We start from the raw sequence: 25,422 nt of genomic DNA, 5'->3' as shown, positions 1-25,422 counted from the left end.
CCGCCCCGCGCCACCCTCCAGTGACTGACCCTTAAATTATTTTATTTTCCAAAAATAAAAAAAAAACTGTTTTTCCTCCCTCGGGCACCCCCCACCAAACACTGCCTGCCCCCCATCTTCCACCAACCCACCCCTAAATTTTTTTGTTTTCCAAAAAAAAAACTCTCTTTCAAAAAAAAAGTTACCCTTCTCCCTTCGGGCACCCACCCATGGTTAGAACTAGTACCAACCTTAAACATAACTGTGGGTGTAGTCCTTGTTACTAGCGGATAATAAGTGATGGTTCTTCACAAATTCAGGTCTCGAGATTAAGGAAAGCCAAGGTTTTGACACAACCCTGAATTGTAAGAGGGATTTCACCGGAAGCCTTAACAAGATTTCAGTGACAAGTCACTCTACAGGAAGATTAGGCATTGGAAAGACTAAATCTTTGTTTGAAGCAGATGGAAACTGACTAGGGTTTTTGGGGTTGCTCCGTTTTGGGTGTCGGGAGACAACTTCATCTCCTTGGAACAAGATTACAGTGACAGATTGTACATGAAGATTAGGCATTGGCAAGAGTGGATCTTTGCTTGAAATGGATTGAAATTGAGCAGGGTTTTCGGAATTGCTCCGTTTTGGGTGTCGACAGATGGCTTCATCTCCTTCTCGTTGGGACAAGATTTCAGTGACCAGCTCTACGGGAAGATCAGGCATTGGCAAGACTAAATCTTTGCTTGAATTAGATAGAAATTGAGCAGGGTTTTCGGGATTGCTTTGTTTTGGGTGTCGAGAGACAACGTCATCTCCTTGGACAAGATTTCAGTGACAAACTCCGCAAACTCCACAGAAAGATCAGACATTGGTAGGGATGGCATTCGGTAATTCGGTTCTTACAATAGTTGTACCGAATACCAAAAAGAATTATTTCTGTTCGTTTTTTTCAATTCAATTTGGTTTGGTTGATTCGGTTCGGTTTTTGTTTAGACACTGGTCACGATTGAAATTGATGGTCGCTGGTTGTTGGTCGGCTGCCCTGGTCACGATATCCAACTTGGAAAATGGAAAGTTGGTTCTTAAAAGAGAAGACAAAGGTGCGGCGGAAAATCAGAAACAAAAACAAAAGTCGAAACTTTTAAATCTAATGCTTGTTGGGTGTTGGCAGTTGTTATTTGCTAAGAATAAAAAAAGAAATAAAATTTAAAAGACAAATTGATATAATATTAATAATGATAATATAGTATATTTCGGTTTACCGAAATTACATACCGAAATATAAAAAAAATCGATTTGGTTCGATATTTATGCTCAGGCGTTGGCAAGACTAAATCTTTGCTTGAACTAGATGGAAATTGAGCAGGGATTCCGAGATTGTTCCGTTTTCGGTGTCGAGAGATGACTTCATCTACTTGGGACAAGGTTTCGGTGACAAGATCTACACAAGCTCTACAGGAAGATTAGGCATTGGCAAGACTAGATCTTTGCTTGAAACGCATGGAAATTGAGCAGGTTTTCGAGATTTTTCCGTTCTGGGTGTCGAGAGACCGCTACATCCCCTTGGGATTCCATTTCGGTTGTAGAAAAGGGATATTTTTAGGAGTTCTCAGTATGGAAATTACTATGTGAAGCCCTTACATCATTTTTTTCTTTTACAACTACTTTTTGGGTCATTTACACCTTTGAGCTAGTTCTAATTTTTTATCTTTCAATCTAAATCATATTTTTGCGGTGTATAATTATTGCATTATTATATCTAATTAGTTATGCCTTGTGATTTTAATAACTTATGTCGTACTAGGTATAAATTTGACTTCTAAGTATGAAAAGTAAAAATCAATATTTTTGAAGAACAAATCGTGAAATTAAATGTAGTGTTTCTGTAAGGGGAAAGATTCATTGTTTTTACTAGAGTAAATACATCAAACCCCCTTGAATGAGTTAAATGATATACATGGTGCTTACCCTAGTAAAAACAATGAATGTTGCCCCCTTCCAGAAAACACTGCATCTTAATTGCACGATTTGTTCTTCAAAAGAATTGATTTTTACTTTGAAATCAAATTTATACCTAGGAAGGCATAAGATTAAAAGCATGAGACATAATTAATAAGATATTATAATGTAAAATTATACTTCGCAAAAATAGATTGAGAGATAAAAATTAAAACTAGCTGAAAAAGTGTAAAGGACCCAAAAAGTTGTTGTAAGGAAAAAAAGATAGAAAATTAGGCATTCACATGGTAATCTCCGTGGTAAAAACTCCCACATATTTTCCCTTTCCGCAACCCAAATGGAATCCCAAGGGGGTGTAGCGGTCTCTCGACACCCAAAACGGAGCAATCTCGGAAACCTGCTCAATTTCCATATGTTTCAAGCAAAGATCTAGTCTTGTCAATGCCTAATCTTCCTGTAGAGCTTGTCATCGAAACCTTGTCCAAAAAGATTAGGTCGTCTCTCGACACCCAAAACGGAGCAATCTCGAAATCCCTACTCAATTTCCATCTGGTTCAACCAAAGATTCAGTCTTGTCAATGCCTAGGGTTTGGCATAAGTATCGAACCGAACCAAATTTTTTTGATATTTCGGTTTCAATATGTAATTTAGGTTTAAACAAAACAATACTATTTTATCATTATTAATATTATATCAATTTGTTTTTAAGATTTTATTTCTTTTTTTATTCTTAGCAAATAACAACTGCCACCCAAACTAGCATTAGGTTTACAAGTTCCAACTTTTGTTTCTGATTTCCGCCGCACCTTCGTCTTCTCTTTCAAGAACCAACTTTCCACTTTTCAAGTTGGACATCACGTCCAGGGCGGCCGACCAGCAATTTCAACCGCGTCCAACCAAATTGAATTTTGAAAAAACGAACTGAAATGATTCGGTTGGTATTCGGTACAACTATTGCAAGAACCGAATGCGGCATCCTTACCATTGCCTAATCTTCCGGTAGAGTGTCACTGAAATCTTGTCCCAATGAGATGAAGTTGTCTCTCTACACCCAAAACGGAGCAATCCCGAAAACCCTGCTCAATTTTAATCTGTTTCAAGCATAGATTCAGTCTTGCCAATGTCTGATCTTCCTGTAGAGCTGGTAACTGAAATCTTGTCCCAAGGAGATGAAGCCATCTCTCAACACCCAAAACGGAGCAATCCCGGAAACCCTGCTCAATTTCAATCCGTTTCTAGCAAAGATTCAGTCTTGCCAATGCCTAAGCTTCATGTAGAGTCTGTCACTGAAATCTTGTCCCAAGGAGATGAAGTTGTCTCTCGACACCCAAAACGGAGCAATCCCGAAAACCCTAGTCAATTTCCAGCTGTTTCAAGCAAAGATTCAGTCTTGCCGATGCCCAATCTTCCTGTAGAGCTCGTCACTGAAATCTTGTTAAGGCTTCCGGTGAAATCCCTCTTACAATTCAGGTCTGTGTCAAAACCTTGGCATTCCTTAATCTCTAGACCTGAATTTGTGAAGAACCATCTCTTATTATCCGCTAGTAACAAGGACTACACCCACCATGGAGTTATGTTTAAGGTTGCTAGTAGTGATAGCCATGGTATCATAGACTGTTCTCTTAGTTCTTTACTTCACCATCCTGTAACGGAGGCAATTGACTTGGATTATCCAGGTAAATATCCCAAAGACCATCGCTATCCTGTGATTGTGGGTTCTGTCAATGGATTGATTTGCCTTTCCATTAGTCTATTTAACGGAGTACAAGAATTGTATCTGTTGAATCCATCAATTAGAAAGTATAATAGACTGCCTAATTATAGAGTTCATCGACCCCGTGGTTACTGTTTGGAGGAACGCCGTGGTAAGTGCAACTTTGGTTTTGGATATGATGAGCTCCAAGATGATTACAAGGTAGTGGGCATTTTCCCTGTTTACAAACGTATGCAGCTGTGTCGTGTTGAGGTCCATATATATAGTCTAAGAAGTAATTCTTGGAGACGTATAAACGACTCTGCTTTGGATTTTTTGCATGTTTCGGGCAAGCTTGTGAATAGAAAACTTTATTGGCTTCAAACCAGCGGGAATATCAGTTCTATTGACTTGGGTAATGAGAAATGGACAGAGATAGAAAAGCCTTCCAATTTTAAGGAATATGGTCATTTCGTACTAGGAGTGCTTGGAAGTGATCTTTCTGTGTTGTGTAATTACAAGAATTGTCATGCAGATGTTTGGATTATGAAAGAGTGTGAAGTAAAAGCATCTTGGACAAAGATGCTTACTATCTGTGCTGAAAATGACGGTATGCTACATATACGTGAACCACCCTTGTTAGTGACAAATGAAGGTGATATTTTACTTGAAATTGGATCACGTATGGCGAAATATAATCCAACGGATAATTCATTCAGATATCTAGATGTTACTAACTTTGCTCCATATATTGAGGCAGGAATCTACATTAAGAGTCTAGTTTGTCCCTTTTCACACAAGGGACAACGCATGCAAAACCAACGGAAGTTCCTCTAACTTAGATGACGACAACCGTGTGTCTAATAACATGTAAGAGTTACATTCTATGCATTTTCTTAAGTGTTGTTCAATTTTGTTTCCGTATTGCTTGTGGATCTTGTGAGTCATTTTCCTTTCTGATCTATTTTCAAGAAACGATATTCTTTTGCTAGAGCAGTTATTTTTGTTGTATTACTTGGTCTCATGACTTCAAACTGAATGGTACTGGTCCTGGACATAGTTTTTCTTCTTAGGCAGTTTACGTTATGGAAGAAAGACATGTATATGTGATATTAGATATTGTCTAGTACTAGTTATATATGAAATGAACCAAAGATATATTTTACTATTCTAGGGGATTCTAATAGACTAGAAGTCCTTCCGGCCTCTTGTGACTGTGAATTGAATAAGAGGGATGTTGTGCGTATAGAAAGAGTAAGAATAGAGCACCAGTGACGGAATCTGTTGATCACTTGTTTTTTGCACTGTCCAGTAGCTACTGGTGTTTGGAACATGTTTTGCATTCTCTTTGGCCTGAGTTGGGTCATGCCAAAGAACATGAGACATGCACATTTCAGTTGGAGTTTATGGAAGCTGATAAGGCCATCAAGAAAATCTGGTTGATGATTTTACCTCTAATGTGTGGTTTGCGAGCTATTGCATGGGAACGGGGATTTTATCCTGTGCACACCCAAAGGGTAGCGGCTGCAGATTTCCCTTGTCATTAAAAAAACTCTGGTTGATGATTCCTGCTACTATCTTTTTGTGTTTGTGGACAGAAAGGAACAAGAGATGTTTTGATGCCATCTCAACTCCAAATCACTTTCTTAAAGCTAAATGCTTGCTTAACCTTTTCTCTCGTCAAAGTTGACCCCAGTCGTTAGTGCTGGACATTTTCTAGACTTTGTTCGCAACCCTAGTTCTAGATTAACACTTTGTATAGGAGCTGAACTGAGCTAAAAATTCCTTTTTCTCCTTCTGTTACTTGTATCTTTGCATCTCCTTGATGCTATTTAGTGAAACATCTATCTTCATCCCAAAAAAGAAAAAAAAAGGAATAAGAGCACCAGTGATTAGGAAACTGTGGTAGTTGATTGCACCGATGATCCCTGGTTCCTAGGTTTTGTTTTTGAATCCATTCTCTAACTATTCTTTTTTAGGTAAAATCTTTATAGGGGAAAGGTTTGGCAAGATGACTCATCTAGTACCTGTTGTGTTAGTGAGAGATAGCATCAAGCATGTACCCAATGAAATAGTTAAGGTGACCGTAGTAGGAAACAGAGGAATCATTTATCGAAGCTTAAGTACTGAGATAGTATCTAGTGTTGGTGTTTCTCCTTGCTGCTAATAGCTACTCCCAAAGGCCACATATTTTGTTCTGGACTGTTTGGTGTTTTCTTGCTACTAATAGCTACTTCCTTTGTTCCTATTTACGTGACATACTTTTTCTTTTTTCCTTCCCAAAAAGAATGTAATATTCTTTATTTTTAAACAGTTTAACTTTAACTTTGTATTTACGCTTAATGAAATGTTTTATAGATACACAAACAGCTATGCCTTGTTTTACACCACAAGTTCCGAAAGTCTTTCTTTCTTAAACTCTGTGCCCAGTCAAGCACCACCATATAAATTGGGACGTAGCGAGTAACTTTATATTTTTCACTGCAGAATGATCTTATTCTTTCACTTTAGCTGTAATATTGATGAAACGAAGTATACATTGCAAGGTGTAATCAGTTCAGGGTGCTAATTTTGCTGCTATGATCATGAGAGTTAGGTTGAGCGTACAGAAGAATTTCGGAATATAGGAGAAACTGACTTTGGGGAAGAGCTTTGTTTAAGAGGGCCTTGTCTATTCTAATGTAGAATAAAAAGTGTTGTCATCTTTGTTATTTTGAACAAGAATCATTTCCAGTATAGTTTATTCTTTTATGTTCTGAACAACCCTAAAATTGTGTCTGTAATTTTTATTTTGAGTCTCAGGATACTTGCGTTGGTCGGTCTGAAGGATCCTTACTCTCTGTGGAGAGGCTCAACAGCTGGTTCAGGAGCGCACCTCCAGCTGTTATCGCTATGAGTATGACTACAAAGTTATTCAACAAAAAGTCAGAAAAGAGTACTTAGAAGACGGTTCGAGTATTATTTACAGATTAATGAAGTGTTTATCTCTTTCCAGAGCACAATACAGAGAGAAAACTATGAAACTTTGCTGTTTTTCTCTGCAGACAGACACTTGGTTTTCTTCTCCTGTGTTTTATTGTCTCAAATTTATTAAGTACTGGGTTGTTTCTTGTTTGCTTTCATAAAATTGCGTGATCTTTTTTTGTGAAGAGAATGATAAAAATACTAAGTGAAGTTTGATTGAAGGGTATATATGTCATTCACCCTTGCCAACGAAAGGAGTAGGTCGAGCTTGTTGCACCGGGTGTGATTTGCTAATTATTGCATAGAATAGAAGCAGGGTTTTACCCCATGTGCACCTAAAGGATAGCGGCTGCAGGGTTCAATCTTATTTGTGTTATTTTTATATGGGAGAGGACCATTATTGGGACCCTAAGACGCAACTCTTAAGCACAGACAATATTTATGCCCTCTACCTCTAATTTTGTGTGCCTTGAACCATTGCAAATCCATTATCTTTAGACATGATTTTAATGCAGAAATTTAATCATATACAAAAAAATAATTTACTGCTGATTCGATTTAGCTACAAATTTTTCTGACTAGGTAAAAAATTTTTTAGTCGAAGCAAAAATCATGATGAATCCATTAGAATAAATAATGATACTGAAAGATTGGAATTGGGCTTATCTCCTTCACTTAACAGAAAGCCATGAGGAATATTATCTTATCCAGATCTTTTAACAAACAAAACAAATAATTTGACAAATGTCTTACTCAGATTGAAATAGAAGGAATCTTTGGGCCATCAGCATTATATTAGACCACTTTACAGCACGGAGGATTTTAAACTAAAATTATTGTGCACGTGAATTCATGATCTTTCCGTAAAACTCGGTATTTTTCATGTATTCTCTAGAATTAATTTGTATTATTTGTTGATACTCATGCATTTGGTATCAATTCTCAGTCACTACTTCCCTTTCGTAGTGGTGCAGCATGTTCTAAAAATCCTAAATACGCGTTTGCTTTACAGCACCAAGTTGTAACACTGTTGCTCTGTTGGCCTTCTCAAGTTCTCTCCTCTCTTGTAAAATCCTCTCTTTTACTCTCTGAGATTCAAATATGTTACCTTATGCTATGCATATATACTTGTATGTGATGCACACTGGCATTTATAACATGTTTTATGGTCAGTTCTACTGTGTACATTGAACTAATCAAGAAGAGAATTTTCATTTGTTTCATTTTTGTTATTATTCTTTCTTGTGTTGTTGTGTAACGGTTTTCATTTCGACTAATTTGTTGTTGTGATTACTTCCATATCTATATTTTACCCAAACTATTTGGCTATCGTAAACAACCTCTCATAAAGGTAGAGGTATGATTTGCGTACTCTCCACCCTACCCAGACCTCACTTGCGGATCATAATGGATTGTTGTTATTGTTGTTTTAGGGTGCCCCATTGTATCCTAAGATGTTTTTCATGATTGTAAGCTTAGAAATATCTTGGCAACTATCAATATTTCTATATTAATTGGTCCTTTGTTGTGTTCCAATTTCTAGACAAAATTTGTCAGATTGCTCAGAAATGGAAAATGCTGAAGCCAGTCCTCTCAAAAGATACCCTCGGGGTTTGGATGAAACCTCGGAGGAAGAATACTCTTCTCTGTCTAATCTACTCCAACATTTTGCTAGCATCCCTACTGTTGACAAGGCATGGACTTTCAAATCTACCAGTGGTATGATTGCTATTTTCCAATCTCCCTTTTGTATATTCAAAACATTTCACTTTGATGTTTGATTATAGCGAAGTATTATAAATCCACTTTCGATTAAGAAGAATCTTGGTTCTATAAAAGGTGCTAAATGTCCCTCTTTTGCTTTTGCTGCACAAAAAGGTTCCCAGTGTATGTTCTCAATAAGCCAGCCAAATCTACTGGCCAACCAGAACAGGAGATACATATTATCTAGTCATATTTCGAAGGGAACAAATGGTGTAATCTTTGAGTGGGCTGCCTTCCCTATTGAGATGCCTAGCGGGTATATAATGGTTCCATCACCTTCAGGTTCAAAGCTTCTTGTTGTTAGAAATCTTGAAAAAGATTCTCCAACCACATTCGAGATTTGGGGTCCATCTCGAGTCGAAAAGGAGTTCCATGTCTCGTCCTCTGTCCATGGCTCTGTATATTCAGATGGATGGTAAAATATCTTAATCCTTTTGTTCTTATTGGTGTGATGTTGTTTGAAAGAGCATGAAGTTTAAGAAAGAAATACTTCTGAAATATATGGTCTAAAGTAAGTCGCAAGTATGTGTATGGCTGTAAATCCTCTCATTAATAAATCTGAAGTTTATAAAATCATTACTACATATAAAAATGTGTCACATAAATTGGAAGGGAGGGGAACCTACTTTCTAAATGTCGGATTTTTCACTTCACCATCGTATGGTGTTCGTTAGCATTTGACAATGCAGGTTTGAGGGAATTTCGTGGAATGATGATGAAACCTTTGTTGCATACGTCGCTGAGGAGCCAGCTTCCTCTAAACCCGTGTTCACGAATTCAGGCTACAAGAAAGGGAGTTCTTCAGATATGGAATGTGGTAGCTGGAAAGGTCAAGGGGATTGGGAAGAGGACTGGGGTGAAACCTACCCTGGAAAAAGAGAACCTGCAATTTTCGTGCTCAATGTTAACAGGTATGGTAAGTTATACTGTTTGCTTATATCAGTCTCAAGGGTAAATATTTGACTTCTCGTGCAGTGGAGAAGTACATCCTGTTGAAGGAACAAACAAGCTTAGTGTTGGACAAGTTGTATGGGCTCCAGCTTCTAGAGGCTTGCAGCAATATCTGGTTTTCGTTGGGTGGCCATCGGATACTAGAAAGTTAGGCATTAAGTATTGCTATAACAGGCCGTGTGCCTTGTATGCTGTTAGAGCTCCGTTTTCAAAATCAGAAGATCGTGAACACGGGTATGTAATTTGATAGCTTCTCGAGATGAAAATGTTGTGGATCGGCTGCAACTGTATGATCTGCGTGAATATAGTGGAGAGGGGGCTAAGCTAGGGGAGAATTTCGTTTTTTTTTTATTTGTATTCATCTTCATTGTTTTGATGGAGTTTTTTGAGATTTCAGAACAAATGCAATCGAAGAAGCATCTCCAGTTAAGCTGACAGAAAGAATAAGTAGCGCGTTCTTTCCTCGTTTCAGGTATATCTGCTTATGTTGATGCTAGAAAGATGAGATATGTATATGAATAAGAAATTCATAAGTTTGTGGAAGCATGTTCTACTTACTTTCATATTGTTCTTAGTTGATAATTATTGAGAATCAACAATAGCATCATTTCTAAAGTTAGTTTGTTGGGAAAAGTTAAAACTAACTGTTACTTTTACTGAATTTCCAGCCCAGATGGAAAGGCCCTTATGTTTCTGTCTGCAAAATGTTCTGTAGACACTTGGGCACATTCTGCAACTCAATCACTTCATAGAGTTGATTGGTCCATAGATGGAAAGCCCACCGCAGATGCTGACATTGTTGACGTGGTTCGCTCTATTTCTATGTTCTTCAAACTTTTATCAGCACTTCTGAGGCTAGTAAATAATCATTCCTTTGTGTACTAACTAATTTCTGGTGCAACACTTATGTGACAGGTTCCTGTTGTGATGTGTCCTGAAGATGGATGCTTCCCTGGTCTCTATAGTGTTAAGCTTCTAAGTAAACCTTGGCTTTCTGATGGATATACCATGATTTTATCTTCTGTATGGGGCAGCACTGAAGTAATACTTTCAGTGAACATGTCGAGGTAACTTTGTATAATGTGACTCAATTTTGACGGACATTATGGTGTCATGCATGCAAAAGCCCCTTATGGTCCAGTCCTTCCCTGGACCCGTGCATAGCAGGAGCTTAGTGCACCGGGCTGCCCTTTTTTTATTGTGTCATGGGATTCTTTAAATATCCTCTTTGCTAATGATTGCTAGTTAATTGATAGTGGAAAGGTGTCGCGCATTAGCCCTGGAAACTCTAGCTTCTCTTGGAGCTTGCTTGCACTAGACGGTGATAACATTATTGCTGGTAAGACTTAACTTTTCTGTAGAGGGGTGCCTATGTTTGACAAAGTGTCTCTATTTGTGTTCTTCGTTTACTTGTTAATTATTATCAATCCAAGTTGAGTAAATCTGGTACTTTTCTCTTGTAAAGTCAGTAGCAGTCCCTCCGATGTTCCTGAAATCAAGTACGGTAGCATTGTTGGAAATTCATCTGCAGATGCCTTAGCAAGTTGGCAAGATATTTCAAGCCCCATATATAGATGCTCTGAAAAGGTTCATCTGATTTTTCGATCATTTACAAAATGTTTCATCCAGAGTGTTCTGCTCATTGTTTACTTGCAAGTATGACATTTCTGTAATTCATATACATCTGTAATGCTCACAGGTCACTTCTCTACTGTCATCCCGCCAATCTATTATTATCAAAATTCCAGTCAGGAATATCACTGAGAACCTTACTGCAGGTATAAATCATCAGTCTGATGAAAATACTTGCTTTAATCTGTGAACAGTGGTGTTTTAACTGTTGAGAAGGTAAAATATTGAGTAATGGTAATTGGATACTTGCTCATGCAACCAAATAATTCGTTCTATTGTAAATTCTAAGCCGGTACTCCCTCCGTTTAAATTTTTTCAGGTGCCAACAAGCCGTATGAGTCTGTCTTCGTATCCTCCAAGCGTAAGAGCAATGATCTATGTGATCCGCTAATTGTAGTCCTTCATGGGGGTCCTCACTTCATTTCACTGTCAAGCTTCTCGAAATCCTTAGCTTTCCTTTCCTCAATCGGTTATAGCTTGTTGATTGTTAATTACAGGTGAGAAACTTTCCATGCCTCTATACTTGTAAAGCATGTTCAATTTTATATGCATACCGATAATTAAATACTAGTAACGCATACGAGATAGCTATATGAATGCTATAAGCTGCTAGAGCAAAGCTCAATCAGCGACATCCATCTTCTTTTCTTTTGATACATCCCCTCTCTTGAAACTACTTATTGCAAATTCTGAGGAAATGTCTAATACTCGTCAAGGCAATGGAGAAAATTGGTGTGCAATATAATTTTTAGCTTAAGATGTTACACTCAACATCTTTCTTGGTTTGTAGTATCAAGGAGACGTACAAGTGATAGTGGGTAATCTCAGAATTCACATGTTTATCCAATGTCAAAGTCTGTCTGCACAATTTTTGCGACTAGTTCAGTAGAAAACTATTGCTAAAGAATCTAATTTTAGATGTTCTCAAAGTTGCTGATGTTGAGCAAACTTTGAACTTAGCAACATCCATATCTGAAAACAAGTAAAAAGAAACATGTTATACAAATTAAAAATCAAATGCTTACGAACAACCCTCAAAATTCTTTCCCGGACAACAAGATGCATATTATTTCAGAAGCTCTTTTATAACCAGAAACTTGTAAACCTACATTGATGTTCTGTGAACCATAGATTCTCTGAAATTCAGCGCAGACAAAGGCTAAAGCTTTAGAACTGTAGAAGATGTCTTCTTCATCATTGGCAATCCAAGCCAGACAAATCCTTAGATGGATTTGCTACTGTTCTAGAGATATTTCATTTGCTATCTTTTTGTTTTTGGCTAAGCAACAGTTAATGACTTGATTAAGTACATTCTTTTTCTTACCTTATCTTAGAGGCTCCTTGGGTTTTGGTGAGGAAGCACTGCAATCTCTTCCGGGCAAAATTGGATCGCAGGTACTCGTCTGTAGTCCTCTTCTTTTGTTCACTTAAAAGATTGCTTATCAAGGATTTGAAACCTAAGATGTTATTGCTTGTTTGGACCTTTATGATACGTCTGCATGTGCAGGATGTTAATGATGTACTAGCTGCTATAGATCATGTCATAGATATGGGACTTGCTGATCCATCTAAAATAACTGTCCTCGGTGGTTCCCATGGTGGATTCCTGACAACACACTTGCTTGGCCAGGTCTTCTAGTTATACGAATATTTATGGTTTCTAAAACGCACGTATAGGGAAGCTCGACAAGCTTGCGTATCTGAAAGACTATAGATTTGACAGTTTTGCTACTGTTACTGCAGGCACCCGATAAGTTTGCTGCTGCAGCTACTAGGAACCCTGTCTGCAGCCTTCCTTTGATGGTTGGAACAGCTGATATTCCTGATTGGTGCTATTCAGAGACGTTTGGACATCTCGGAAAATCAATGTATACTGAAGCCCCATCGTCTGAACACCTTGCTGTCTTTCACAGCAAATCACCAATAGCACACATCTCCAAGGTCTGCTCTAATAAACAAAATCTGGATTTGGAAAAGCTTTCCATTTTACGCAACTGTGTTCCCAGTCATAGTGAAGAAGTCAAAGTATTAAGTTTTTCTAGATTTCAAGGATCATGTCCCTATGGATGTATGTCTCGATCCTATTTTTGTGAATGCATTTGCTACATCCATGTTATCTAATATTGCAGGTCAAAACTCCTATACTCTTCTTGCTAGGTGCCAAGGACCTTCGTGTACCAATATGTATCGGCTTGCAAGTAAGACTTAATATAATCCTCTTCTTGTTTCTTTTATCAATCACATGTTTATGTTTCATTATCAACATGATATTGGCAAGTTTATATTCTTAAGACTTAAGCGTATACGTTATATGGATCATTCATTTGCCTTAACATAACAGAACCATTAGCTCTGAACATGACTGACTACTTCCCCAATTATGGTTAGTCGGTTTTCATAAGACGTAAAATTTCAGAGAGTAAATGGTTTCTCTTTTTGTTGCACGAAGTATGCACGTGCATTGAAGGAGAAAGGAACTGAGGTAAAGGTGCTGGTGTTTCCAGAGGACAATCATGCAATTGATAGGTAAGATGGTCCTGTCCTGAACCAGTTTATGTGCATTTTACTTTCACTTCCTACTGGAAACTGGACCTGTTTTCCGTCTTTGCAGGCCACAGTCTGATTTCGAAAGCTTTCTTAACATTGGAGTGTGGTTCAAGAAGCACTGCAAATAGACATATATGATTCATTTCTTCACCAAGATTTCCAACAGGTCATTTTTAGACCTTCTCCTCAAGAAGAACGACGATTATTTTCCTTCTGTGTTCATGTTCAAGCTCTCATCTGAGTTGAACATATGAACATGACTGGCTAATGGTAAACTCAAATGTATATAAATAAACAGTTCCTATGCTGTACACTTCAATAAATCATCAAAAGGTGTTTTATCTTTGAATTTTTGTGTAGCAACTTGTTTCAAAAGTATTGGTCATATGCAAGAACAAATTGCATAAATTCCCAACTGTGTAATCAACTGCAGAATACTACTCCCTCCATATCAATTTGTTTGTCTGGTTTTGGCTTGACGCGGAGTTTAGAAAAGTAAATAAGACTTTATATCTTGTGGTCGTAAACTTAAGATATGTAGAATAATATCAAAACGTTTTTAAATCTTGTGATCTTAAATATGTTGTGTGAAAAGTTAGAATAAAAGAGTTGCCAAAAAAAAGGTGACATTCTTTTGAAAGCGGATTTAAGACAAACGAATTGGAACAGAAAAATAATATGTTTTATGGAATGATTTCACGGTATTATCTAAAATGAAAAGTGTCACATACTATTCAATTTTAGCTTTATAGTCTCTTGGTAGGTATGCTCACAAAAGCTAAGTATTGACATTGTTAATTCTTGCCACAAGACTTATTTATTTTTGGTTGATTCACAATAATATTCAACAGCTAATGGTAAAATAATGTATGTAAGTTTGAATTATTATAATTAAATAATATTCCTTTCTAAAAGATTAATTATGCCTTTTTTCTTGATAATTTTTTTGTAAAATGATTCCTATTAAAGTTTATTGAATTTTTCTTCTTTTGACTCTGCAAAGAGGTGAAACTTTGTCCATATTAATTAAGAATAATGAATTACTTAATTTTAGGATTTGACAGATACTCCTCCATGTGAATATTTATTTTTCAAGAACTAGTAGTTTAATTGAAAGCATATTATAATGCAAATGAGTGAATTGATACTTTATGCTAATAATGTCTGTCAAGATAATATTTCTATTAATAATTCATTGAATTAAGATCTAATTTTTTTTCTTCTATTTAAAACATCAAATACAGGTTAGATTACAAAGAACTTATCTAGATGTAAGGAATTTTCCTAAATTAGCTAAAAAGTAACCCTCATTTATGATATAATGAGAATTATGAAACTAATAATTACGGTTGAGTGTTGACGTATGATTAATACTCATTCATTTTTAATAAGAGAAAATTTTCATTCGGCTACTAAACATCAAGTTTTCAAGGATTATCCCTTATTTATAATGACTTTTATTTTTTGTCGTTCAAACTTATGAACTTTTATATTAGTTCTTGTTGCTCATTCAATGAAAATTTTAAGATCAAAGTATTTTATTAATAACCAAATTCCACTTAGCATAAGTTAAGAAAATTTTTATGTAGAAGCTAAATTATATCTCGTGGGTTCTGAATTGAACTTATGCCTATATCGACATTAGTTTTATAAAAATTAAATTATGTCTTTTATGACATAACTTGTGTTATATTATGATACGAAAATATAAACTTTACGATGCCTCTCTCCCAACAAACATTGGGTGGAATGAATAAAGAAAATTTAGTTATTAGATGCTGTTGGCAAGTGGAACATAAACTGACAAAAGTGATCACTTCTGCTTCTTCTTCTTCTTCTTTCATCCATTTTCATTACAATTCTCCATTTTCCTATCTCTATGTAAGTTTTCTTGATCTAAATGTGCAAGTCTGAATATCAAATATACTGAATTGTGTACTGTATGTAATTATCAGTGAGTTTTCTCTACACCATATTTGAATGCTCTTTCTATAGTTTCTGTTAGCCAAGATTTGATTTTTATGTTCAGAATGAACTGAGAAATCCTAAAATTATTACAATTAACAATAAGAATGTATCAAAGAAGGAAGGTTGAAGGACTTTCATTCCTTTTCTTTGTTTAATTATAGTGGGAATCAAGATTGAAGAGAGAAGTGATCAGATTGTGTTTTTGTTTTTCTCTGTTCAGTTGTTACTCCCTCCGTTTCAATTTATTTGTCTGATTTTGACTTGATACGGTATTTAAGATAGTAAAGGAGATTGTCGAATCTTATGGTTTTAAACTAAAGATATATAACAATGCACCTAGATGTCATGTAATCTTCCAAGTGATTCTGCCTGATTGAAACTGAAAACTTTTTCAGTTTGCTTGCAAATGGAAAATTCTGGAGCAAGCCCTTTTAAAGATACTCCTGTTGGTTTAGATGCAAATTCAGAGGAAGAGTACTTTTCTCAGTCTACATTACTCAAAGAGTTTACTGAAATCCCCACAATTGAGAAGGCATGGACTTTGAAATCTAACAGTGGTATTGCTACTTCAACTCTGTCTAGATATTTTGTCGTATCGGTTCATTCCTGTCAAGCTTTTATTTCTTATGTATATCATGATCTATGAGAGACAAAATATGAATTGTGGTTATTCTTTTGGTTGTTTTGCGGCGTTCAGGAGCCTCACAGGTTATGTTCTCAATTAGTCAACCTAATTTCCTGGAGAACAAGAAGAGGAGATATGTATCATTTAGTCACATTTCCAAAGAAAGAGATGATTCTGTGCAGTTACGTTGGGATGCTTTCCCTATTGAGATGGGGACAACATCTTTGATGGTTCCCTCTCCATCAGGTTCAAAGCTTCTCGTTGTTCGAAATGCTGAAAAAGATTCTCCTACATGCTTCGAGATTTGGAGTTCATCTCAGGTGGAAATGGAGTTTCATGTTCCTTCATCTATCCATGGATCTGTATATTCTGATGGATGGTAACTTAATTACTATCCAAAAACACTACTTGCATTTTCTTACCATGTTCTCTTTTCATTGTGGATACTTGTTACTTCTTGCTACATCCTACAACCAGTTTAATGCTACAATTTAGTAACATTATTAAGAGTTGTTAGCTGTTATATCTACCGGTTGCCTGGTCTCAGGTTCGAGGGGATTTCCTGGAATTCCGATGAAACTTTGATTGCTTATATTGCTGAAGAGCCTGTTTCTGCAAAACCAACATTTACATATTATGGCTATGAGAAAGGGAATTGTCTATATAAAGACAGTAATAGCTGGAAAGGACAAGGAGATTGGGAAGAGGGTTGGGGCGAAGCATACGATGGGAAAAGGCTACCTAAGCTTTTTGTCCTCAGCATTAACAGGTTAATTTTGTCACTAATGTCTTGCTTAAGTAGTTCTGAAAAATCATTATCATGTAAATTTGACGTGGTAACTGTTAAATGGACGTTGTGCAGTGGAGAGGTACGCGCTGTAGATGGCATAGAAAAGGCACTGAGTGTTGGGCAAGTTATTTGGGCTCCATCAGCAAAAGACTCATTACAATGTCTAGTTTTTGTTGGATGGCCATCGGGCACGAGGAAGTTTGGTATCAAATACTGCACTAATAGGCCTTGCTCTTTGTATGTTGTTAGAGCTCCTTGTTTCAGATATGAACCATGTCAATCTAGGTAAGTTGCTTGCTCTGAAGAAGCCTTTCCTTTTTCAAAGATATTGACAGTATGCTTACATTATACCATTCATTTCTATTTCCGCTGAACCGATTAAGTATTTATTGATATGTTCCTTTGATAGTCTTGATATTTGATGCTTCTCTTATCAGAACGGATACGAAACTATCAGCAGTTGTCCTGACAGAAAGCATAAGTAGTGCATTCTTCCCTCGTTTTAGGTATGTCTGCTTGTTAGAATTATGGCTCTAAACAACCGTTTTAACGTTTACATTGTTCTATCAATTTAGTGGAAAATATCTTGTAAATTGGTGATGTAAAGTGTAAACAACTTTTTTCAGACTATAACAGAAAATCTATTAACCCATTCTTATTTTTCTCAATTCTCAGCCCTGATGGAAAATTCCTGGTGTTTTTATCTTCAAAAAGTGCTGTAGATTCTGGAGCACATAATGCAACAGATTCACTTCATAGAATTGATTGGTCCATTGATGCAGAGCCACATCCGCGTCACAAAATTGTTGATGTGGTATTATTTTTTCTGCTTTGCTCACAAACTTATATGAGTGGTTGAACCTTGTGAAAGACTTAGCACTTACAGCTCTTATTTTTGTTATATCAGTACTTTTGAGTTAAGTAATGAAGTTTCGCAAGAATGGACTACGAATTTGTTGTTTGTTACTTTTCCATTTCTCCGAATTATCCTTGAATTTGTTGTTTCACTTGATTCTGCTGATTATATTAGTAGGTTCAATGACCACTGTAGGTTCCCGTTGTGATGTGTGCTGAAGATGGAAGCTTCCCTGGGTTATACTGTTCAAATATTCTTAGTAACCCGTGGCTTTCTGATGGATGCACTATGATTTTATCATCTGCCTGGGGCAGCACCCTAGTTGTACTAACCGTGGATATCTTGAGGTAAAGCAAGGAAGCCATTCTATCTCCGTTGTACTCAAACATTATGTATCTTTGTCTCTGTTCAATCACATGCTCATTTACTTTCAGTGGAGATGTATCGCGAATCAGCCCGTGCACATCAGAGTTTTCATGGGATGTCCTTACGCTGGATGGTGACAATATCCTTGCAGGTAAGAGTCAATGTTGTCCTTTTAACTTACAACAACAATTATGCCTCAATACCAAGCAAGTCCAGGTCATCTATATAAATCGTTACTGACCATGTTGCTCCATTCAAGCCAACTTTTTAACTTGTCAAAAAAAAAGAGTACTTAGCACCTGAAATCTTCTGTCTGATATGCGTGAAATGTATTGCGGAATGAAAAATCGATAAGAGTTTTATGGTGCTGTTTATTACTTTGAAGTATGTAGCAGTCCAATCGATGTTCCTGAAATCAAGTATGGTCATCTTGTCAAAAATGCATCCGATAACACCAAATGGAATTGGCTAGATATCTCAAGCCCCGTAACCAAATGCTCTGAAAAGGTGAATATAATGTCCATATTGTTTAAATCCTTTTGGCTTGGGCTATGACGAATAAAGTCTAGCCAGTCCTAACATTTTTCTGTGATTCTTCAAAGGTGAGGTCTTTGCTGTCATTTAAGGAGTTTTCTATAATGTCGATTCCTGTCAGAGACGCCTCGGAGAATCTCACAAAAGGTACACTTGCATAGTATTTATCAGAATAAAAATTGTATCCTGGTCTCCGTGAAACTAAAGATGAATCAACAGATGTAGTAGTTATTTTCGACTCACCTTTTTGTTTCTCTCTGCTCCTAATTTAGTGCATCAATCTGATTAATGGTAGGTGCAAGCAAACCTTATGAAGCTATTTTTGCATCCTCCAAATTGAAGAAGCATGATGCATGTGACCCGATGATTGTAGTCCTTCATGGGGGTCCTCACTGTGTGTCATTGTCAAGCTTCTCAAAGTCTTCAGCTTTTCTTTGCTCACTTGGATTTAGCTTGCTTATTGTAAGTTATAGGTAAGTTAAAGAGTACCATGAGCACCTTTTGGCATCTGTTTATCTGTACTATAACTTGTGCTGACCAGTTTTAATCACTCATTAAGATAAACTCATAAGTAAAGAATTATCTTTGATTATATTACAACACGAATATCTAATTGACGCCTTCCCAGAGGTTCCTTGGGATTTGGTGAAGAAGCAGTACAATCTCTTCCAGGGAGGGTTGGTTCGCAGGTGCTTTTTTGTCCAACCTTCTTTATGGCAATCGATTTCGATTCATATTTATCTGAAATGAGGATATTTGTTTTAAATTCCTTTTCATTGTTTCATATCCACAGGACGTTAACGATGTACTTGCTGCAATAGACCATGTCATTGGTATGGGACTAGCAGATCAGTCCAAAATTGCTGCTGTTGGCATTTCTCATGGTGGATTTTTGACAACACACTTGATAGGCCAGGTTGGGTAGTTCACAAACAACCTGTTTCCTACACTTAAATCCATATCTAGTAAATGTTTGTGTATGGGCCATTAGACCATCTGTTCTGATAATTCGTCTATAAGGTGATTGTAAAAGTTAAAATTATTCTGTTCTTACAAATGCACCCATGCAGGCACCAGACAAGTTTGCTGCTGCAGCTGCTAGGAACCCAGTCTGCAACTTTGCTCTAATGGTTAGTACTACTGATATACCTGATTGGTGTTATTTTGAGGCATTTGGAAGTGAAGCAAAATCAAGCTTTACAGCAGCACCTTCAGCTGAACACCTTGCTCTATTCTACGACAAGTCTCCAATTTCACATGTATCAAAGGTTTGATTCATCCGTTGTGTTGCTGTTATCGTTAAATAAGGCTGCTAGATTATATTCCACAAGCGCGTAGAACTTAATGTGTAGATTATAGTATATCATTTTTCATATGGTTCCTTCTATTTGTCATTGACAGTCAAACAAAATGGAGCTGGAAATGGAAGGGAAAAAAAGAAAAACACAGTTAATTCCTTTTAGATATATGATTTGCTGGTGCCAGTGGCGGAGCCACCTTGTGTTAAGGGGTGTCTCATCGGAAAATTACACTGTTTAGCTAGGTCTCCCGTAGCTCCGTCATTGTTTTATTGATACGTCTATATTCACATAGAGGTTATCCTGCAGGTCAAAACTCCCACACTCATGCTTTTAGGTGCTAAGGACCTTCGTGTGCCCATTACTGATGGATTACAGGTATGTACTTCTCTTTTCTTTTGGGAGGGGCTTACAATTAAACTAAACAATGGAAAACTGAGTATACACCACAAATTCAATTGCTTCCGTAGTTGCACTTAAACGTGTCACTGCTTTTTATTCAAGCAGCTATTCTCTATCGCTTGAGTTTTCCATTCCAAATTTATCAGAGTCTATGATGAATGATGCATTCTCCTACGATTGAGACTCTCAAAGAACTATCATTCAGCTCATTTGATCATCTTGTGACGTGCAGTTAAATATTCCTACATGTATGAACACTTCCTACAGTGCTCTCTAGCTCTTTCTTTCGTTCTGCTAGAGGGACCTTACTATGTCTTGCCTAATTCAATGTTTGATATAATCATTTCATCTCGTAAACATTTCTTTGTTCTTCTGTATCTGTGTAGTATGCAAGAGCATTGAAGGAAAAAGGCGTAGAAGTAAAGGTGATGATGTTTCCTGAAGACATACACGAACTCGACAGGTAATTGTGTTCCTTCCCCTAATTCAAGAACTACGTTCCCCCCACCCCACCCGAGGGGATCATTAACGCATATACTCTTTTGACAGACCGCGAACAGACTTTGAAAGCTTTCTTAACATTGGACTGTGGTTTAAGAAGCATTGCTCATAGATTGCCAGATAATTCATGGTTAATTTGAAAACTGGTCTTCCAAGGAAATGTGTTGACTCAAATTGATCAATGATCAGACTACAGAACTGATAAAACGCTTGTAATGATCTAACAAGCACTTGAAAACTATATTGCTCGGACTTTTTACAAATGCATTAAATGTGTGTCATATCATATTTTTAGGATCCATATGGCTGACTGCTTGTCATTTTTGTTGAGTCCGAGCAACAAATACATAGTGCACTTCTTGACAAATGTATTTTTTTTCATCACAAACATAAAGGCAAAGGACTCATTCCAACTTCCAAGAGTAACATCAAAAATAACAGAAATTCAGTATGTCAAAGACATAAAACAAGTGAATAATTATCTTTTTATTCGGAAAAAAACATTTTTTTTATTAAATACGTAGATAAATGGAAAAGTATTTTTAACAGTTTATAAGCTTAGTCAAACACACTCGTACCAAAATAAATAAAAGCCAGCCGTCTATATGGATCGAACCCATGACCTCCTTGTTAAAAATCAGCTAAAATGGCTTACTAGTGCTTGTGATAAATCTTTAACCCATTCGTCTTCTTTACATTTTCTTTCTTTTCCACCATTTTCTTCTGCAGCTCCAAATGCTTTTTCTTCCTTCATTATCTTAACCTGAAAGATTGAGAAAAATGTATGTGAAGTTTCAGTATGTTGACACCAGTAATTGTTTCCATATACTGAACTCAACTAAACCCACTCCCAGTATTGGAATTTCAATTCCACCCACCAAGAAATACAAGGACCAGAACAAATTGAATGACCCAAATGGGAGAATAGAGAAAAGCAAGAATCTTGGGGTCAAATTCAGGCCGAGTGTTGGGTATGGTAATGATGTAAAAGAGAAGTTGGATTATCAAATTGGGAAAAGCTCGCATACCCGTGTTTGGAAAAATGGTGATTTGAAGACCCAAAATGGCTTCTTGAGTAAACCAGTTGATAGAACTGAGTGTGAGGAGAAAATTAATGGTCAGCGGAGTTCGAGTAATGGGGTGCAGACCAAGTGTTCGAAAAAATGGCGCAATGAAGTGAAGGAGATCCAAAATGGTGTTTTGAAGACCCAAAATGATTTCTTGAGAAAACCAGTTGATAGAACTGAGATTGAGGAGAAAATTGATGGGAAATTGAGCTCGGTAAATATGGTGCAGCCCAACTGTTCGACAAAATGGTGTAATGGCGTGAAGGAGATCCAAAATGGTGTTTCTAGGAAACCTGTTGATAGAACTAAAAATAAGAAAAATGTTGGTGGTCAATTAAGCTTGGGGAATGTGGTAGAGAAAGTACAGACTAAGGGTTCGAAAAAATGGGCCAGATATGGAGGATGTATTCCTGTTATGCTGGAAGCTTTGGAGACTGTTAGTAATTTGGATGAGGCATTGAAGCCATGGGAAAAGAGTTTGACTAAAAAAGAAAGGACTATTATATTGAAGGAGCAGGTGCAGTGGCAACGAGCAATGGAGATTTTTGAGTGGTTTAAGAGAAGAGGATGCCATGAATTGAATGTTATACATTATAATATTGTACTTAGGATTCTTGGGAAATCACAGAGGTGGGATGAGATTGAGAGACTGTGGGGCGAAATGAGGAAAAGGAGAGTTGAGCCTATAAATTCAACTTATGGGACTCTGATTGATGTCTACAGCAAGGGTGGGCGTAGGGAGCAGGCAATGGAATGGTTGAAGTTGATGAATGAAAGAGGTATGGTACCAGATGAGGTGACAATGGGAATTGTTGTTCAGATGTATAAAATGGCGGGGGAGTTTAAGAAAGCGGAAGAGTTTTTGAAAAAGTGGTCTTTATGCAAATTCCAAGTGGAGGAACATGTAAATGGTGGACCAAGAAGTGGTATTAGGGTCAATGGTTCTTCTGGTTCAAGTGTTTGTTTGAGCTCGCATACCTATAACAATTTAATTGACACTTATGGAAAGGCAGGACAAGTGAAAGAAGCATACGAGACTTTTCACCAGATGCTGAGGGAAGGGATCCTACCGACAACAGTTACTTTCAATACAATGATTCACATGTGTGGTAATAATGGCCGAATGGAAGAAGTTGCTTCCTTGATGAGGAAGATGGAGGGGCTTCAGTGTCATCCTGATACAAGAACATACAACATTCTTATTTCCCTACACGCCAAGCATGACAACATAGAAATGGCTGCCACCTACTTTAAAATTATGAAAGATGCTTCTCTAGAGCCAGATGCCGTGACCTATCGCACTCTTTTGTATGCATTTTCCATAAGGAATATGGTTAGTGAAGCAGAGAAGCTCATTTTGGAGATGGATAAGAAAGATCTGCAGATTGACGAATTCACTCAGTCAGCTTTGACTAGGATGTATCTAGAAGCTGGGATGGTAGAAATGTCATGGTCCTGGTTCCAGAGGTTTCATTTTGCAGGAAAAATGTCTTCTGAATGTTATTCTGCGAACATTGATGCCTTCGGTGAACGTGGCCATATTTCGGAAGCTGAGAGAGCTTTTAACTGTTGTAGTGAGGGAAAAAGGCCAACTGTTCTTGAGTTCAATGTAATGATCAAAGCGTATGGAATCAGCAAAAAATACAACGAGGCGTGCTACTTGTTTGATAGCATGGAGAAGCATGGCTTATCTCCTGATAAATGCAGTTACAGTTCACTCATCCAAATGCTAGCTGGTGCAGATCTGCCTCTGAAAGCAGCATCTTATGTGAGGGAAATGCAGGAAGCGGGATTAGTTGATGATTGTATCCCTTATTGTGCTGTGATATCTAGCTTTGTTAAAGTAGGTCAGCTGGAAATGGCAGTAAGCTTATTCGATGAAATGATTGTGTTTGGCATCAAGCCTGATGTTGTTCTTTATGGTGTACTGATAAATGCCTTTGCTGACATGGGAAGTGTTAAAGACGCTACAAAATACTTGGTTGAAATGAGAAACTCTGGTTTAGAGGCAAATGCTGTTATATACACTTCCTTAATTAAGCTATACACCAAGGTTGGGTATTTGAGAGAAGCACAAGAAACGTATAAAATGCTTCAGTTGTTCGAGGCAGGGCTTGATGTATATTCTTCAAATTGCATGATTGACTTGTACAGCGAGCGCTCTATGGTTAAACAAGCAGAAGAGATTTTTGAACACCTGAAGAAAAAGGGAAATGCAAATGAATTTTCTTATGCAATGATGCTTTGCATGTACAGGAGAAATGGAATGTTTAAGGAAGCCATTCAAAATGCCCGGAAAATGAAAGAACTAGGACTTCTGACTGACTTGTTGAGTTACAACAATGTGCTTGGATTGTGTGCAACTGACGGGAGGTATAAAGAAGCTTTGGCTACTTACAAGGAAATGCTTTCTTCTGCCATCCAACCTGATGATTCAACATTCAAATCACTTGGAATTGTTCTTCTTAAATGCGGTGTTCCAAAGGAAGCTATTAGTAAGCTGGAATCTATGAGGAAAAAGGATCCTCAGAGTGGCGTGCAAGAGTGGACTTCAGCCCTATCTTCCGTTATCGGTGTGCTTGATACTGACTCTCCTGATAGTAAAGATGCCTAGTTCGTTTTAATTATTGTTTTACGATAGGAGATGATTATATGTACCGTTTAAAAAAAAGATAGGAGATTGCACCATGGGGCTGGGTCTACAGAGATTAAACTTTATACGAGCACTCTCTCAAAGAGAAGCTGCTTCATACTCTATTGACGCAAGTAGATTCTAGTTAAGTGGCTCAAGCCTCTCATGTATTTTTCATAATTTTGTTGTTGTAAATACAAATGTATTGAACCTTTGCCAGATCTAGGCATTATTTATTAAGTACTATCTCTAGTAGTATCCTTCAGTCTCAAATTCTGTTGTTGACTATAAAACTACATTATAAAAGCTCTCTGAAATAGCATCTTCATGTACTCCACAAGCTTCCTAGTAACAGCAGCCCTAGTTTATAAAAACGCTGAGTTAATGGTTTGTCAACTCGTCAGTTGGGGATGCCTAGGGGGGTTCTCCTGTATTCAACAAGAAGCTCATACACATGTTGTACAGCTTGTAGTATTTTGTTATATGCTGGCCTACTAATTTCTGTGCTGTATGACTGATTCCAATTGGTCCAAGAATCTTTTTCTGCAGTTCATTTATCTTTGTTTGCAGCAGCTGATTACCTGGTTGAATCTTTAGTTGAAAGAAATATATTTTATTGACCCTTCACTGTATTCAGTTGTTGGTCCCTCAGTGCATCTTTCCTGTTGAAACTGGGGGCGATCAATAATTTTTCATTGTTACTTTCATTTAAATAGTCTTATTAAATATTAATAATTGAAAACTACCCTGTATACTGATTAGTATTCGTTATTCATTGTTACTTTTGTTCATTTTATGTCTTACTGTTGGTGCAACACCTATGTAACTAAGTAACAACAGGTTCCTGTTGTGATGTGCCCTGAAGGATCTTCCCTGGCCTTTAACTGTTTTAATCTTCTA

General features: G+C 37.1%; 4 protein-coding genes across 12 annotated transcripts; all 4 read left to right on the top strand.

Annotated features, from left to right (window-relative positions):
* The first annotated feature begins 6 nt into the window (after positions 1-6).
* On the top strand, positions 7-6,865 carry LOC107030508 (F-box/kelch-repeat protein At3g23880-like). Of its 2 annotated transcripts, XM_015231781.2 has the most exons (3): positions 7-4,280; positions 4,386-4,495; positions 6,428-6,865. In XM_015231781.2, the coding sequence occupies exons 1-2, from the start codon at positions 3,053-3,055 to the stop codon at positions 4,460-4,462; spliced, it is 1,305 nt and encodes a 434-aa protein (XP_015087267.1). In that variant the 5' UTR covers positions 7-3,052; the 3' UTR covers positions 4,463-4,495; positions 6,428-6,865. The 2 variants fall into 2 exon arrangements, with proteins under 2 accessions (XP_015087267.1, XP_015087266.1); XM_015231780.2 differs by having other exon boundaries at positions 7-4,495.
* A 374-nt stretch (positions 6,866-7,239) lies between these two features.
* On the top strand, positions 7,240-13,962 carry LOC107030505 (acylamino-acid-releasing enzyme-like). Of its 5 annotated transcripts, none has more exons than XM_015231777.2 (18): positions 7,240-7,462; positions 8,133-8,308; positions 8,468-8,768; positions 9,043-9,264; positions 9,329-9,538; positions 9,702-9,776; positions 9,973-10,111; positions 10,220-10,371; positions 10,561-10,643; positions 10,770-10,891; positions 11,004-11,082; positions 11,256-11,433; positions 12,271-12,331; positions 12,444-12,566; positions 12,680-12,877; positions 13,066-13,134; positions 13,386-13,462; positions 13,548-13,962. In XM_015231777.2, the coding sequence occupies exons 2-18, from the start codon at positions 8,158-8,160 to the stop codon at positions 13,609-13,611; spliced, it is 2,304 nt and encodes a 767-aa protein (XP_015087263.1). In that variant the 5' UTR covers positions 7,240-7,462; positions 8,133-8,157; the 3' UTR covers positions 13,612-13,962. The 5 variants fall into 5 exon arrangements, with proteins under 5 accessions (XP_015087263.1, XP_015087262.1, XP_027767602.1 ...); XM_015231776.1 differs by lacking the exon at positions 7,240-7,462 and adding an exon at positions 7,469-7,655; XM_027911801.1 differs by lacking the exon at positions 7,240-7,462 and adding an exon at positions 7,469-7,757.
* Positions 13,621-21,234, top strand: LOC107030504 (acylamino-acid-releasing enzyme-like). 4 transcript variants are annotated; one of them, XM_015231771.2, is made up of 18 exons: positions 13,621-13,753; positions 15,847-16,008; positions 16,149-16,455; positions 16,624-16,845; positions 16,939-17,151; positions 17,304-17,372; positions 17,542-17,680; positions 17,918-18,069; positions 18,157-18,239; positions 18,474-18,595; positions 18,691-18,769; positions 18,918-19,095; positions 19,251-19,311; positions 19,416-19,538; positions 19,693-19,890; positions 20,230-20,298; positions 20,709-20,785; positions 20,872-21,124. In XM_015231771.2, the coding sequence occupies exons 2-18, from the start codon at positions 15,858-15,860 to the stop codon at positions 20,933-20,935; spliced, it is 2,307 nt and encodes a 768-aa protein (XP_015087257.1). In that variant the 5' UTR covers positions 13,621-13,753; positions 15,847-15,857; the 3' UTR covers positions 20,936-21,124. The 4 variants fall into 4 exon arrangements, with proteins under 4 accessions (XP_015087257.1, XP_015087259.1, XP_015087261.1 ...); XM_015231773.2 differs by lacking the exon at positions 13,621-13,753 and adding an exon at positions 15,207-15,364 and having other exon boundaries at positions 15,847-16,005; positions 20,872-21,234; XM_015231775.2 differs by lacking the exon at positions 13,621-13,753 and adding an exon at positions 15,207-15,364 and having other exon boundaries at positions 20,872-21,234.
* On the top strand, positions 20,711-24,795 carry LOC107030502 (pentatricopeptide repeat-containing protein At3g23020). The gene is made up of 2 exons (XM_015231770.2): positions 20,711-20,785; positions 21,553-24,795. Exon 2 carries the CDS (start codon positions 21,604-21,606, stop codon positions 24,502-24,504), a length of 2,901 nt encoding a protein of 966 aa, XP_015087256.1. The 5' UTR covers positions 20,711-20,785; positions 21,553-21,603; the 3' UTR covers positions 24,505-24,795.
* Positions 24,796-25,422: the final 627 nt, after the last annotated feature.

This window comes from Solanum pennellii, chromosome 9, assembly GCF_001406875.1.
Source record: "Solanum pennellii chromosome 9, SPENNV200".
NCBI lineage: Eukaryota > Viridiplantae > Streptophyta > Magnoliopsida > Solanales > Solanaceae > Solanum > Solanum pennellii.
Note: the sequence above shows the minus strand (reverse complement) of the source record. Positions and strands in the feature narration are given on the sequence as shown.

Bases quoted from the DNA above. Each gene is read 5' to 3' on its own strand.
- LOC107030508 (XM_015231780.2), top strand. From the start codon at position 3,053: ATGTCTGATCTTCCTGTAGAGCTGGTAACTGAAATCTTGTCCCAAGGA.
- LOC107030505 (XM_015231777.2), top strand. From the start codon at position 8,158: ATGGAAAATGCTGAAGCCAGTCCTCTCAAAAGATACCCTCGGGGTTTG. The intron at 10,372-10,560 runs GTAACTTTGTAT...GTTAATTGATAG, and splicing joins CTTTCAGTGAACATGTCGAG to TGGAAAGGTGTCGCGCATTA. The intron at 11,434-12,270 runs GTGAGAAACTTT...ACCTTATCTTAG, and splicing joins TTGTTGATTGTTAATTACAG to AGGCTCCTTGGGTTTTGGTG.
- LOC107030504 (XM_015231775.2), top strand. From the start codon at position 15,858: ATGGAAAATTCTGGAGCAAGCCCTTTTAAAGATACTCCTGTTGGTTTA. The intron at 16,009-16,148 runs GTATTGCTACTT...TGCGGCGTTCAG, and splicing joins GACTTTGAAATCTAACAGTG to GAGCCTCACAGGTTATGTTC. The intron at 19,539-19,692 runs GTTGGGTAGTTC...GCACCCATGCAG, and splicing joins CAACACACTTGATAGGCCAG to GCACCAGACAAGTTTGCTGC.
- LOC107030502 (XM_015231770.2), top strand. From the start codon at position 21,604: ATGTATGTGAAGTTTCAGTATGTTGACACCAGTAATTGTTTCCATATA.